Genomic DNA, 14,532 nt, shown 5'->3' with positions numbered 1-14,532 from the left:
ACTCTGCTGAGCAAACAGAGCAACCTGAATGCACCATTAACTTCTGAGTGTGCTGAATGTAATTTATTGAGTAAAGTGTTTGAATAATGCTATTGTTGTTGAACATATTCAGCAAATAATCATTTCTGTCATTCAATGAGGTCTACAGAAGGTTGGCTAATGTGCGCTGAGTAATGCATCTGTTGAAAAGCATAGTGCTCAGAGAATTAGTTCACCTGGATTTCAATCAGCTCTGCTAATTTAATTACTTTAAAAGCAGAAAAGGTATTTTTGTGCAGAGGGAAAATGGGGGAAAAAAGTAAGAAAATGCAAGAACAAACTGACTAAGCAGAGAGGGAGTGGGGAAAGCATCCGAAGTGTTAGGGGCACAAAGAGGGCAGGCAGTCCGGCAAGCAGGCAAATTGCAGGAAGAAGGCGCAGTATTATGGGAAAAGGAGATGGAACGCTGAGAAGTAACTGAACAAACACAAGCCTGGGAACACTGGATCTCTAAATTCTGTACAAGCAAGCTGAATTATCCTCACAGGCTGAGAGATGGAAAACCACCTTCTTTTTCTGATATAAACATTGCTAATGGGAGTATTCTGCTGCACCTGCAACTAACCCTTTTTTTTTTTTTTGACAGGAAGAAAGAGAACTGTAAATAGTGGCAAAAATGATAAAGCAGAGAGCAGAAGTAGAGAATCACAACGGAGGATATAGGATCATAAAAAAGCAGAGCTGGTAATAATCTTGAGAGTTCATCCTCTCCATTATTTTACAATTTAATCAAAACATCATTGCGGCACCTTTTTTTTAAAACACCAAGGATCATCTCAGTGTCATGAGGAAAAGAAATAAAAAGCATTGGCACAATGGTTTCCATCAATGACTAAACAAATAACTTCAGATGTTCAATTAGTAACTGCATTTTCCTCTCTTTTTCTTTGTTTGCTGATATAAGGAAGTACGCATCCGTTTTATGGTTGCTGAGTCTTTGTGTTTGTTTCATGGACTACCCACTGCTTCCTTACTCACTACCAGAGATGTAAGGTTCACAGGCTGAGAAACACTGATTTGCTTCATTCTCTGGCCCTAAGAAGGTTTCCTTGTGCTTCCTGACAGATGTTTGCTCAGTCTACTCTTAAACTGATGAAAGCTCCACTAGCCCCTCACCGCAGTGCCTCTATTCCAGTGCTCCGCTACAGAAAAGGGAGCAGGAAACCTCCAGGGAACACCAAGGTACAGTATAAAAAGTCACCCTACTAAGCTGCATGTGCACTATCTATTCAAACTGTTGCACATCTGTGATAGGACCTGAAAAACTATTGTTAGAAGTCACTAACCTGGCAATGCCCTTTTTTCTTGTTCAACAGTGAGAGTGCCAATGTAAGGCAATTTCCAGGTCCTTACGAAAGAGCCAATGAAAGAAAACAGAGAGGTTATAAAAATTAACCTTGCCTTGTTCAGACAACCCGTCTCTTACCATAAAATGAATAAAGCTGCAACATTAACATAGTATCGATACTCATCGCTTTTTAAGGCTTTTCAGAAACAAGTCAGGTAAGGCTTGGCAACCCAAGAGTGAACACAGCCCTCCTGGTCCATGTGCTGCCCAAGTTGTTCACTTCTGCCACAACTGCTGCTAGCGGTAGTGCAGCAGAATCCGTGGTTCTCCAGCTGATTGAGCTAAAGGCTTCCCACATACCTTATCCTTCCGATGCGTCCAGTGAAAGTGGAGGCCCCTGTGTGGCAGATGTAAACGTACTGGCAACAGCTTGCTCTTCTCTCACAGATCATTGAAAAGTAATCTATAGATGTTTTACACTGAAATTCATTGGTATAAATTCTTCATTAATGTGTAATAAGAAACAGAGTCCTCTCCTCTAAACATCAGCAACCCAGACAGAGAAAACACGTGCTGTGGAGGAGATGTCCACCAGACAGGGGAGGTGGTTTACCCAGCATCACCTAGCGCATCAGAGGCAGAGCTAAGAAAAAAGGCATGGTCTCTCACAGCCCAGGCCCTTGCTTTCGTCTTCCTTAGCTTACTGATTCTAACCTCTCACTATCTCATGCCTATTATTAACTTTTAACTCCTCAGAGCAAGAAATTAACCCTTTGGTACATTGGGAGATAAGCCTCGGGGTACTGTGATATTAAAAATAGAATTCCACAAACAATTAAATAGTGCTTAAAGTATAAATGTGGTATGTGAAAACATCAGCCTAGGTACTTATTGCCAACTGACTACAGGAAGGAAAAGAAAAGACTAGATGGAAGAGGGCTCAGCTGGTCATTTAGCACCAGGCTGGAGTTGTTTAGTTTGGCTTTTACACCTGACTTTCGCATAGGCTTCTGCAGTGGCTTGGGACAAATCTCCTTCTTCTCTGAGCTTCAGGACCTTAGCTGCCCAGCATTCACTTCTCTGAAAATATCACTTCTAAACTACATCTTCAGTAGGTTTCATATCCTTAAGCACATTTGGCATTCCTTTTTATAGCCAGTGGTGGCAAAATCCCGTCTTGTTTTGTATTTAGGGAAACCGCAGACACCACTTAATAACCCAGCAGCTGCTGAGTGTGATGTTTTGCCAGCTGCTAATTGCTGTGGTCTCTTCTCCGTGGCAATGAATGGGATTTGAAAGAAGGCAGACACAGTTCACTGTTTTCTTTGTTACTTTGGTAAACTGTGTAATTAAAAAAAAAATAAACTCAGAAGTAGACAAAATGACTTAATTTTCTTTTTTTGAAGTTGTGATGTCTATATTTCACCTATACAACTACTGCTGCATTCCTTATCACCTTTGTGACAAATAGATAACCCATCTCTCCCATGCTCTCCCACTGTAAACCAAAACTCCCTCTGCAGCAAATGATCTTCAACATTAATAAGTATTACTGCTCCATTCAGGCTACTGTTGTAATGCATTGGTCAATTCATAAAAAAAATAAGTTGACAAAGTCAAAAGATTTCCACTTGAAAAAGTGACCGACAATGGCCACATCGCAGTTTGTAACGCCTTAGTAGTTACAAAGTTCTGCAATAGTGCAATGAAAAGAGCATTCTACCTGTGGTTTATGGTGGCTGATGGGACACTTTCACAAGGCTATTATCGAGCCTGTTTGACATTAGAAAAATAACTTCTCATACAGTAAAACTGAATTTTATAACAAGAAACTCTAACTTACCTGCGTCTCAGTGAATGATCGCAGCTGGACCCCAGCTTCCTAGTGGCATTAACAATCAACGATTCATTCTGAGAAAGGGAGTTACTGCTTTAAGCCTTGAAAACGGAAACTGTTCGTCTCCTAGGAAATATAAACGAAACAAGTGAAACCTGATCATCTCTCCTGGCACACTGTTCAAACCAGAACCATAACATGTCTTGTATCATCAGAAAGATACAAGGAAACTACATCACTGTCTAAAGTCACAGGCTTTATCTCCATCTTTCAAGCGCTCATCGGCATCAGCTCTAATGCTGCACACTTTATGCTTTCACATTAGCGATGGCACCCCTGAAGGCACACATGCTTGGGCGTCCAAAGCAGTGGGCAACAATCAGTGACCCTCTATGAGAAACATGTAGCCTGTGCACTTGCCAGCCAAGAAGTCACTTGACTACATGAGTCTTGCATGAACACACACTGAAGACTCCCTGCAAAGAGCGTGCCTTCCATATGCCATTCCTCCAGGAATGTCCTGGAGGATGTGGCTAGCTCCCCATTTCAGATGCTGCTTCATTACTAACTTTTGCCTCACCCAACTTATGCTCTCTCTTCGATACTAACATCACTGCAATATCAAAACAGCAAGAAAGGCCTTCATGAAATACTTCTTGACTTTCAGCACCCCTTTATGGTATGGCTTCTACATTTTTTAAAAAACCTTGTCCATGTGAAAAACCTGAAACCTCTGTATGGAATTACAGCAACCTTCTGAAATCATACTGCTGACCTAAGAGCCTTGACTCCCACCCTGTTTGCTCTTTGACATTTTACGTCAGATCTGTATTGTGGGTTCTCTTGGGCAAGTAAATTGTCTGCTAAAGACAAACATTTGGCACAGATTACTCCTAGCAGTACATTACACAAATGTTCAGGTCTTTTATTAAAATTCTAAATTACAGTGGTTTTCCCAAGTAACTGAAGCCTGTTTTTTTGTTATGAAAATGTATTTTGGTTTCTGTACATGCTTATCGATTCCCATATTGGTCTAGGCAGCCGAGCCGCTCCCACCAGAAAGCCCATATGTTTTTAATAACTAAGCAATATAATATGTGTTTATGTCCTGCCTTTTGCATCTTATTAAGCATCAATGTTTTGTTGGTCATTTTTACCTGGGATATGGCTATACTGCTGAGAAATATTGCCAAAAAAAAGCAGAAGGACTGAACCCCTTGCCTCTTAAATGTATTAAATTTATTCACAGTATAATTTATTTAGCTTAAACTTACTGTGACTTTTATCTGGGAATTATATGTGAAAGTTCAGTAGCTTTACGGAGAGGAGGGTATCACGTAGCTTAACACGTGTGCCTGAATCAGGACCTTATTACTGCCCCCAGAGAAGCTGATGCCTCCAGAGGGAAACTGAAGGTGCCAGAGCTTGGAACTGGACCTCAGGGAATGCAGATCCTCCCAACTAAAGACAACTGTATACTAAAAGACAACCATAAAGTGCAGAAAATCTGGAGAGCTCCAGATTACGGAGTGTTAGAGTCCCGTACTACAGAGTTTACTCTGTTAAACCTGTGAAATTTCTACAGTCCGGAGTCTTCCTAGGAGCTGTGTTCCCTGCCTGAGATCTGAAGAGTACCTAGATTAGATAGGGCACCAGGGGAAGGATTTTAACTTATCAGAGCTTAAGCTGGTTGGGAACCCCAGTGCTGCAGGCAGATCCGTCCTGATCCGTGCCCCCACTTCCAACTGCCTTCCCAACCCCATTGGACTGTCTCACCCATCCATTTGGATAATAAACTTTGTTCTTCCTTTTTTTCTTTTCTGGCAACATTAGTTTTCATCCGGACCAGGGAGCAAAATCCACATACTATGAGGCTGAGCAATCCTGAGTCCTCTCACAAGGAAGGCCACAGCAACTGCAAGTGAAAACAGGTCTCCTCTCACCCCCTCCGTTTTGGAGGTGCAGTCTTAAATTAGCTCATATTTGTCTTTAAACCCCACTCTAAGGTATCTGGCTGTGTACTGTTGTAGTGAGCAAATGCAGTGCCACACTTGTTTCTCTGCTCTTCCTTTTCAGTAGAAACTCCCTTTTTTCTTTCCAGAGGGGATGCTTTGGGTTTTGATATTATTCTGTTCCCAGCCAGAAACAATTTGCCTGTTCATTAATGAAAGTAGAACTAAACAAAGTGCCTTTCCCCTTCCATATTGAATTCAATTAAAAAGATTTATAAGCTTGATCAGTATTTGGAGAATAACAATTGCTTTAATCTTTGCTGGAAAGCATGGCTGGGTGCTTTGTTTGTCTCTCAGAGACACAGCTGGCTATCAAGTGTTATAGAAGACATACACATAATGTTACGAAACACAGAAGATTCACTCCAACAGATTTTTGTTTTTAAAATGCATATTGCCTTAAAACTGGTTTGGATTGTCAGTGGTAGGGTCCCAGCCACTGCATGCTGCTGTCTGAAAACTCTGCTTTCCTTCAATGGGAAGGGTACAAATGAGCGACAGCAGCTGAGAAGCAGCGTAAGGGCTCTTGAGACTGACACGAGTGGAGCAACAACCACACAGAGAGTTCTCAATGCCTCCTCTGTCTAGCTGGAGATCTGTTTGTTTCTTCTTCTGTGTTTACGTCCTTAATAGGGCAATATTGTTTCACATGCCTCAGTGCAATAATTGTTCCCCTTACCATTAGCTGTGAGTGAGGTGGAGAGAGCACTTGTAATTCCTAATTTTTGCTTTCCCTCCTCCCCCAGACTTGTTCAGAACAAAAAAAGTCCCAATTGTCAACTCTAATTAAAATATTGTGAAATTCGCAGTGTATAAAACATTGTAAAAATCGTGTGAAACAGGAATGGAAATACACACCGGACATTTACATATGAAAACCCTAACAAACACGTTAGGATGGAAGTTGCCCCTCTCACTACAAGTCATACCAGTGCTGAAGTCCAAATGTTGATGCAAAAAGAATTTTTTCTGTCCACAACAGCTCTGTAACTGTGTTTCTAAAGCAGGGATAAACTTATCAGTAGCTCGAGGCATCCTATCTTTATTTTGAAGACAATGTGAAGCTCTGTTCTTGTGTGGCACTCGAAACAAGCAGGAGCTGCGAGGTGAATCAGCGAAGGCACAGAGGGATGCTGCTACTCCCCGGACTGCATAAGCTGCATATCACATGCTAACAACAGCTGCGGGACACAGTATTAGGTTTGCTCTGTTCCCTACAGAGGCTCTTCCGCAGCTCAAACGATAAAGGGACGCAAGTCTCAAGAAAAGCAGAAGCTGCTATTAAGTTCTGAATGGCCGCAGCACACAGCACAATGCCGAATGCGGAGTCCCAAAGGAATTTATTTAAAAGGAATATAAATCTCAGTAACAGGCTTGGGTTTGGAAAAGGAAGTTTTTTCTGTGTGGTTACTTTTCAGGAGTGATACTCAGATATTAAGAGGATGGGTGACTCAGAAATACTGCAGGTGTTTACAGTTCTACCCTTTATAGAGTCTCTTCTGTAAAAAGATGCCAGACAACTTTATAAGCCTTCATGGACTGAGCATTTCAGCATCCCGTTGGGTCAGATGACAGCCACGTAATATTCACATTAAAGATAAAATAAGACACTTTCCCACAGTCATAAAGCAAAACTAGAAAGGGTAAGCAGTCCAAGCTTTTTTTACTGCAGAGTTAATCTAGATAGCACCTGCTCAATGTATGCTGAGTACCAGCACTCACCCAACCCCGTTTCTAAGTCCCTCTCTGCTTCTTCTCTTTCTGTGCATAAAGCCTTCTGTGCATAAAGCCTTAATCCACAACTCTTCATACGGATAATATTTTCTCTCCAGCCAATGGTGTTCTTTGTACTGCGGATGATTTCTTCCCCCATCAATGATGTCTGGGTCCTTCATAAGAAAGACGGGAAGTTCTAGAGAACTTGCGGCAATCTAACAATCCTAACCACCAGTATCAGACAAATGTGTTCTGGGAGAAACCCACCTACCACCTATAAAATATCATTATGACCCTGGATGACCTTGGGTCAGAAGTTTTATCTGTGTGGATGGGGTCTGTTAATGACAGTAACTGCTGGGAAGAGGTGCACGTGCTGATAAGCAAATGTGCTTAGCGTGGTGATGGAAATGCTTTGCATTCCCATATACAATGTGTCAGTTACTTGGGAGCTGTATGCAGAATGTCTCCTACAATACCGTAAAAACTCCCCCTTCCCTCAAGAAAACCAAGCTGCCTTCCGAAAAACCAAGGCTCATGCCAAAACCCTTGTATCGTCTTCTTTCAATTACACAAACATGAAAACAAACCAGAGCAGCAACCTTCACTCAGACGTGACTTTCTACTCAATGGTTTCCAAACAACAGCTGTGTGGCATATGCTGCCAAAACAATAGCTACCAGATTAGCAGATGGCATGTTGTGAATTAAATGTTGACACAAAACCCAGACGTACCACTCAATCCTCCTTTGACACCACAACTTATTTCCCTACTATTTTTCTCACCTCATGATGCTTACACACAGCAAAAAAAAAAAAAAAAGTAATTCTTTAGGTACTCCATCTGGATTTAGAAGGTGGAAGTTAACCTGCAATATCCTATTACTCTGCCATCTTTAAAAAGAAAAAAAAAACACAAAAAAAGGCAGTTTGATTACTGCAAAAGAAAACATGGAGCAAGTGGTTCTGAGAGCCTGGATACCTCCACATTTATGTCTCCCTCCCTCTGCCTCCATGGCTGCCATAACCAGATGCTCCACCAATGTCCTCTCACACACCCTTCAGATATGGAGAAGCGTGAGCTAGGTTGGTGAGTCCAGAACTACGTATGTACTAATCGTCCAGCTGGCTGCAGCTATATCTCCATAATCTGTCACATCTCAGTTCTCCCTACCTGTTACCTAGGGGAGGAGCACTACTCTGGGTCTCTCCCTACCCCCTAGGTACTGTTTTTTCCAAAATTTTAAATTTCTACCCCTATTTCTAACGCGGCTGAAACTGCCCAGTGGCATCGAAGTCAGTAGAGACAGAAAGGGAGGCATGAGCAGGCAGATGCAATCGCATGGGCTTTGTGTCCCCTGGACTCCATGTAATTTTATTAATTTTACTGTTTACAAATAACAGAAAACAAAACACTATCGCAAAGCATCACTTACATCACCAGGAGTTTCCAGATGCCAGAAATCTTGAGTTCAGATTTAAATACCAGAAACTGGATGCTTAAATTGCAATGTATATTTCTGCACAAAGAACTGCACTTCCAGAGACACTTCTCTGCACAAAACAGCCCTTCCCAATCCCAGCACTTGGGATCAACAGACGGGGGAATCTCACTGCTTCTCTTTTTCCATTTCCCACATTTACAATATAATTGCTGCTAGCCTGAGTACCAAGATTTGGACTAACTGCTTGGGGGGTTTACAGGGGATGACCAGGGACTGGCCCTTACTGGGAGCCAACACTCAACACCCACCAGCCCAAGCCGCTCCTGGCATGGGGGGTCACAGGGGACGGAGCCTGTCCGGGTGCTGAGGGGTGGCTCTGTGGCAAAGTGCTCCTCTTAGGACCAAGCCAGCTTCTTCCCCCACCTCCCACTTATTATCTGGAGCTGTGCTTGGAGAGGAAGACCCACAGCCCCAGGTGAGGACAACTTCATGAAGTTCAACCAGGCCAAGTGCAAGGTCCTGCACCTGGGTTGCAGCAATCGCAAACACAGTCTCAAGCACAAATACAAGTCTGGGTGGAGAATGGATTGAGCGCAGCCCTGAGGACAAGGACTTAGGGGTGCTGGTGGATGAGAAGCTCAACACAAGCTTCTTGTGCACTCACAGCCCAGAAAGCCAACCGCATCCTGGGCTACATCAAAAGAAGCGTGGCCAGCAGGTCAAGGGATGTGATTCTACCCCTCTACTCTGCTCTGGTGAGACCCCACTTGGAGTACTGTGTCCAGCTCCAGACTCCTCAGCACAGGAAGGAAACGGACATCTTGGAGCAGGTCCAGAGAAGGCCACAAAGGTGATCAGAGGGCTGATCAGAGGCGCTTCATGTCATTCAGCCCAAGCAGTGTCAGTCAGCGACTTCGGGGGAACTATTCACCATGTGTAAAATTAAGCCCCGGCCTCGGAAAAGCCTTAAAACCAGTTTGAACTGCCAAGCTATGGGCACCCAGGCTTGAAACTCCTGATCTGTATGCTAGTTAGGGCTGGAGCACCTCTCCTATCAGGACAGGCTGAGAGAGTTGGGGTTGTTCAGCCTGGAAAGGGACTCTTTATCAGGGAGTGTAATGATAGGATGAGGGGTAACGGCCTCAAACTGAAAGAGGGGAGATTTAGATTAGATACAAGGAAGAAATTCTTTCCTGTGAGGGTGCTGAGGCACTGGCACAGGTTGCCCAGAGAAGCTGTGGATGCCCCATCCCTGGAGGTGTTCAAGGCCAGGCTGGATGGGGCTTTGAGCAACCTGGTCTAGTGGGAGGTGTCCCCGCCCATGGCAGGGGGTTGGAACTAGATCATCTTTAAGGTCCCTTCCAACCCAAACCACTCTTTGATTCTACGATCTTCCCCCTACCCACGCCCGGCTCCTCCGGCCGCCTGAGAGGACGAGCGGGCCGGCGCCCGTCCGTTCTGCCGCCCGCCCGCGCCCCCGCCCCCGCCCCCGCCCGCGCCCGCGCCGGCGGCCTCCGCCCAGTAGGGGGCGCAAGCGCGCAGGCGCAGGCCGGCCCCGCCCCCTCCGCTGGGAGGCCCCGTCGGCGGCGCGCGGCGTGAGTAGCGGCCGGGGAGGGAGGTAGAGGGCGCGCGGGATGGCGGTCGTTGGACGCGGGGCGTTAACCGCCACCCGCCTCTTCCTGAGGCGTCGTTGGAGCACGGCAGCGGTGGCCTGGCCTTGGTCGTTATGTCCCGGGTGTCCCCGCTGGGCTTTTCCTTTAGGGAAATGGCCCCCTTCGTCCCCGGCCTAAACCCAGTATCGGCGTCAGGAGCCCCCTCACCGCCCGGGGGGTGGTTTCTGCCCTTTCGCTCGCCGCCCTCTGGGTTTGTGCTGCTGTGGGCAGGTATGGGGGAGTCAGGCTGAGCTGCTGGGAGGCTGCTCCTCAGGTGTGGCCTGGCCTTGTGTCCCTCTGTGCCTGGCAGGGCCTTGTGCCCGCGTGGTCGCCTTTAGCTGACCTTCACGCAGCCCTGACCTCCCTGCTGTGCTTGGAGCCTTACGGGAGGAGACCTGGGGAGGTTGCAGGGTTGGGTTTGTGACTCCTGGATTTGTCCCCAGGTGCGCTCCGCTCATGTAAACTACAGGGCATGGGTGTCCTTAGCACTGTGTCTCGTCTGCCCCCCAGTAAGCGGGATTAACTAAGAGTGTGTTTTGTTCACCTTTGCTCAGGTGGCGTCTTGCATGGGACCTGCCCCTTGTGTTAGAAAATGAGACTTGAGTCTTAAGGCCACTGGGGTGGGTGGTTAGAGCAACCACACTACAACAGCGTGCAGGCTGTGCTGTCACACATAAGGTTATTTAAAAAAAAATAGCCCATTATCAGGAGTCTTACACTTGCTATGTAAAGATGTGCATCTCCGAAAGTTTTAGGATGCACAAAATTGACAAGATTGAAAATCAGTGTGCTTAAGCTGGTGATGTTAGGCAACACAAACTAAAATTCATGCTGTAGAAGGAAGATGAGCTGAGCGTGAACTCATATTCAGCGAATGTTGCTTTTTCATTTTTTTATAAAAATGACGGTTACTTTTCATTCTATTTTTAGGAAGTATTCAACATTAATTAAAATGTCTTCCACCAAACCTCCAAATGAAAACGAACTACCCAAAGAGAGGAAACCAGGACTGAGGAGTGTTCAAACAACTATGCTCTTCCGAGCTGTGAACCCAGAGCTTTTCATTAAACCTGTAAGAGGCTCATTTTGAGAGAAACTAAATACGCTTGGAGGGACATGGTTGCTTTAAAATAATCATCACAGTTCTGTGTGCATTATATAACTATCTCTTGTTATGCAAACAACACAGCAATGTAACTAAAAATATTTTTACTTTTTTTCCACTCTGATTGTTAAGAGCCCAGAACATTACATTGTTTATTCCAGCTTTGTTATATTGTCTGATTCTTTTGTACCTAGCCAAGTTGCTTTCGGAAAGACTGTTTACAGGCACATTACTCAGGTAATTTGACAGGCTAAGTAGTAAGAGTTCTCTTCTATATTTAAAAAGGAACAAATCATAAAAAGCAAGCTTTTTGATGTGAAAGGAGGGAATTTTTGGTAGCTTTTCAGTATTTTGGATTTTTCTTTTTCTTGCTTTTTGTAAATAATTATATAATTATAATTAAGTCGATAGTAATCGGGTTTTATTTACACTAGCAGAACCCTGCAAGACTGGATGAAATTTCATGCATATAATAAATGTAGATGTTGTGATGATAATACATTATCTGTTTTAGAGGAGGGTAATCAAGGTTGCTTGGCAGGAGTAGTGTACATTGTCCCAGTAGTATATCCAGGTGAATTCTTTTAGAAGTTTGTGATAATAACCTTTAGTAATTGGTTTTAGCCTGCTCATTCACGGTCAAGCAGCATTTGCAAGCAGCAAAAATTAGAGTACTGGGCAATGTGATGAGAGTCGTCTTTGTCATAGGGCATTCCTTTTGTTATCAGAAAATCAGGTCTCTCTTCTTACTGCTTATTAAAGTTATTTGGATCAGTCGACAAGAAGGCAATGATGATTTTTGCAGATGTCACAATACTTCACTATTTACTTTCTAAGCTAAGATTGAAGAATGTAATGCTTGTGATGAATGAAAAATGTTTTGACTAAAAATGTGTACTTTTTTTTTTGTTGTTCAGAACAAACCTGTGATGGCATTTGGACTCATAGCAGTTAGCCTCTGTGTGGCCTACCTTGGTTATTTGCATGCAACAGTAGAGAATAAAAAGGACCTTTATGAAGCAATCGACAGTGAGGGGTCCAGGTATATGAGGAGGAAAACTTCCAAGTGGGACTGAGAACTAAGGAAGGAAATAAGCAAATTACTTCCAGAACTTTTCAAGGCAACTGCTATTTTTTTTTTGTCCATTGAAATAATGAATAAATGTCCTTGCTATTTAATCCAATTTAAGTTCCTTTATAAAATGCCATGCCTGTACAAATAAATTGCAATTAAGATACATGCGAACATAAAAATAATTTTAAGAATTGTTGTCTGCGATCTCCTGTGTGTCAGAAGACATGCAATTAACTCCAGTGTGCAGTAACGACCAGTAAATGCCGTAGAAATGTACATGATGGTTCATCTCACTTCTCTCTTTGCTTTGATTAAGGGAAAGCAGGGGTTTGTCTTTTATTTTTTAAACAGAAGGCCTAATGTATTGTGTGTGAAAAGAAAAAGCTGATCTCTTGATCTGTTGAAAGCTGATAATTAACAGTGGTGTAAGTAAAGTAATTTTAAGGCAAGAAAGATCTGATAATGAGTAATTGAAGGGTTTTATTTAATAAATAATAAATTTGTACCCAAAATAACCCTTGGGTGCTAATATAGTCTTCCTTACAAATGAAAAAAAAAATCAGTAGCTAGATAGAGGAGAAAAAGTGAAATGAGTGCTTCTGCCAAGAGAAAGGCAGGAAAAACTCAGCCATTACCTTTCCTGCTTGGGATCATACAGCAGGTCAGTGAACATACCTGTGTCAGCTTGCTGATCAATACATGTAACTGTAGGCTAGCCAGAGCTTGTGGGGTGTTCTTGGATAGTCAGCAGGACTAGTTTATCTAAGCTGCATTCAAAATCTAAATTTCTCTGTATTGCAAAGTACATTATATAATATTAATTTATTATAGATTACTGAGCTCAGACTAAGGCATGGAAAGTCTAAAATCAGCAAGTTCTTACGGACACAGAGAAAAGAGTGTATCAACCTGAACCAGCCCAGTCTTGCTGAACAGCCCCGCGTGTGGGTTGGAGGTGACCCTCGGCAGTTTGCTGCTTGGTGCTGCTGTGAGTGTGGCTGGAGGGCAGGTGGGTGTTGTGGCATTTCCTTAGCACATGAGGTGGTCCCCTGTGAGCCTTTACCTTGACCAAAATGTACCGGTAGGTGCTTTCCTTTTCCAGCCCTGAGGCCTTCTGTGAGCTTCTCCATCTCCTTCTGTGTGCCGGACATTTCCTGGATGGTATTGCATTAACCAAACTCCAGAACACATGGTGGGAAAGCACGTACCAGGCCGTGCCCTGTTTCCACCACAGGACTTTATTAGGGCTCTGGTTGCATTTTTCCATTTAGCTCCTCATGTTTACAGCCCCATTAAGAGCTCCCAAGAAGCAGAGACACCTCTTTGTTAACCTCCTTTGGCCAAGGTGGCTTCTGTCAGGCCAAAGAAGAAAGAACACGCAGGGACACCTGCTTTGCTACTCAGGAAGTGCCTTGTGTTTTGTTATTGAAATATTTTGTTATTGAAGATAAAAAAGGTGACTGATTGCCTTGAGGATGGCAGTTGCTCTGTGGGTTTTCTCTGAATCTCCCTCTAAATCCTTCGCTTTGAACCTATGATTTTCCTTCTGTTCGTGTTTTATAGTTACCTGTGTCCTAAATTCAGCTGGGCCTTGGTTTTGTTTCCTCCTTCCTGAGAAGGGAAGTGAGCTCTACCTTTGATAAATCTATAAAAAACCCAGCACTTTTACAGCCTTTAAAAACATATTCCCTTCTGTGAGCCTATCTGCCTCACAACAGCAAGGTCTTGGGCAAATCCGAAAGCTTGCAGGTGAGGAAAGCTACTTGCCTTTTGATGAGAGAAGGAATTACCAGGTGAATTGATGAAATATTCAGAACTGTCACATGCTGTGCATATCCTGTAGAATATTTTTTGTTTGATAGGATGCGATGGATCTTTAGAATTAATCTGTTCTTTTTAAAATGGTCACACAGGATTTTAGCTCCCTTCAGCTAATTAAAATGCACGAGTCTTGTATGTTTGCACAAATTTAACCAAATTATTCCAAAAACAGTGCTACAGTAAACATTTTAGCCTGTTTTTCTGCAGGCTTTTAAAATAGACACTTTGATCCTTATACCTGCAGATGATTTGAAGTGAAAAAGCCCAGTCTTTCATTTTCACATATCCGGGAGTCGTGCAGGATTTGGGTTCTCAAAATTGTGAATTATGTTTTGTGAAATGTATATGGATCTGGAAGTTACCGAGGGAAAAGGAGGAGCGGGGTGTGTATGAAAGAGAAAGGTGTGGGACTAACCTGGACAGAGTCTAGGCCGTGTGCGTGCCAATGGCACTTCATAGAAAAGCTGTGTGAGATGTGGCCTCTTATTTATTGCATGGAGTAAAGTCCTGTTACCCAGGTTAATTTAGAACTGCCCAGGCTG

General features: G+C 43.6%; 1 protein-coding gene across 2 annotated transcripts; it reads left to right on the top strand.

Moving 5' to 3' along the window:
- Nucleotides 1-9,857: 9,857 nt before the first annotated feature.
- Nucleotides 9,858-12,351, top strand: SMIM8 (small integral membrane protein 8). Of its 2 annotated transcripts, none has more exons than XM_054195061.1 (3): nucleotides 9,858-9,932; nucleotides 10,920-11,061; nucleotides 12,012-12,351. In XM_054195061.1, the coding sequence occupies exons 2-3, from the start codon at nucleotides 10,942-10,944 to the stop codon at nucleotides 12,168-12,170; spliced, it is 279 nt and encodes a 92-aa protein (XP_054051036.1). In that variant the 5' UTR covers nucleotides 9,858-9,932; nucleotides 10,920-10,941; the 3' UTR covers nucleotides 12,171-12,351. The 2 variants fall into 2 exon arrangements, with proteins under 2 accessions (XP_054051036.1, XP_054051035.1); XM_054195060.1 differs by lacking the exon at nucleotides 9,858-9,932 and adding an exon at nucleotides 9,939-10,220.
- Nucleotides 12,352-14,532: the final 2,181 nt, after the last annotated feature.

Source organism: Rissa tridactyla, chromosome 3 (assembly GCF_028500815.1).
Source record: "Rissa tridactyla isolate bRisTri1 chromosome 3, bRisTri1.patW.cur.20221130, whole genome shotgun sequence".
Lineage (NCBI taxonomy): Eukaryota > Metazoa > Chordata > Aves > Charadriiformes > Laridae > Rissa > Rissa tridactyla.
The sequence above is the reverse complement of the archived record's forward strand: the minus strand, read 5'-3'. Positions and strand labels throughout refer to the sequence as shown.

What these genes read in the sequence shown, in the direction of transcription:
- SMIM8 (XM_054195061.1), top strand. Translation starts at nt 10,942, where the DNA reads ATGTCTTCCACCAAACCTCCAAATGAAAACGAACTACCCAAAGAGAGG. An exon ending in CAGAGCTTTTCATTAAACCT is followed by an intron (nt 11,062 to 12,011) that starts GTAAGAGGCTCA and finishes TTTGTTGTTCAG; the next exon opens with AACAAACCTGTGATGGCATT.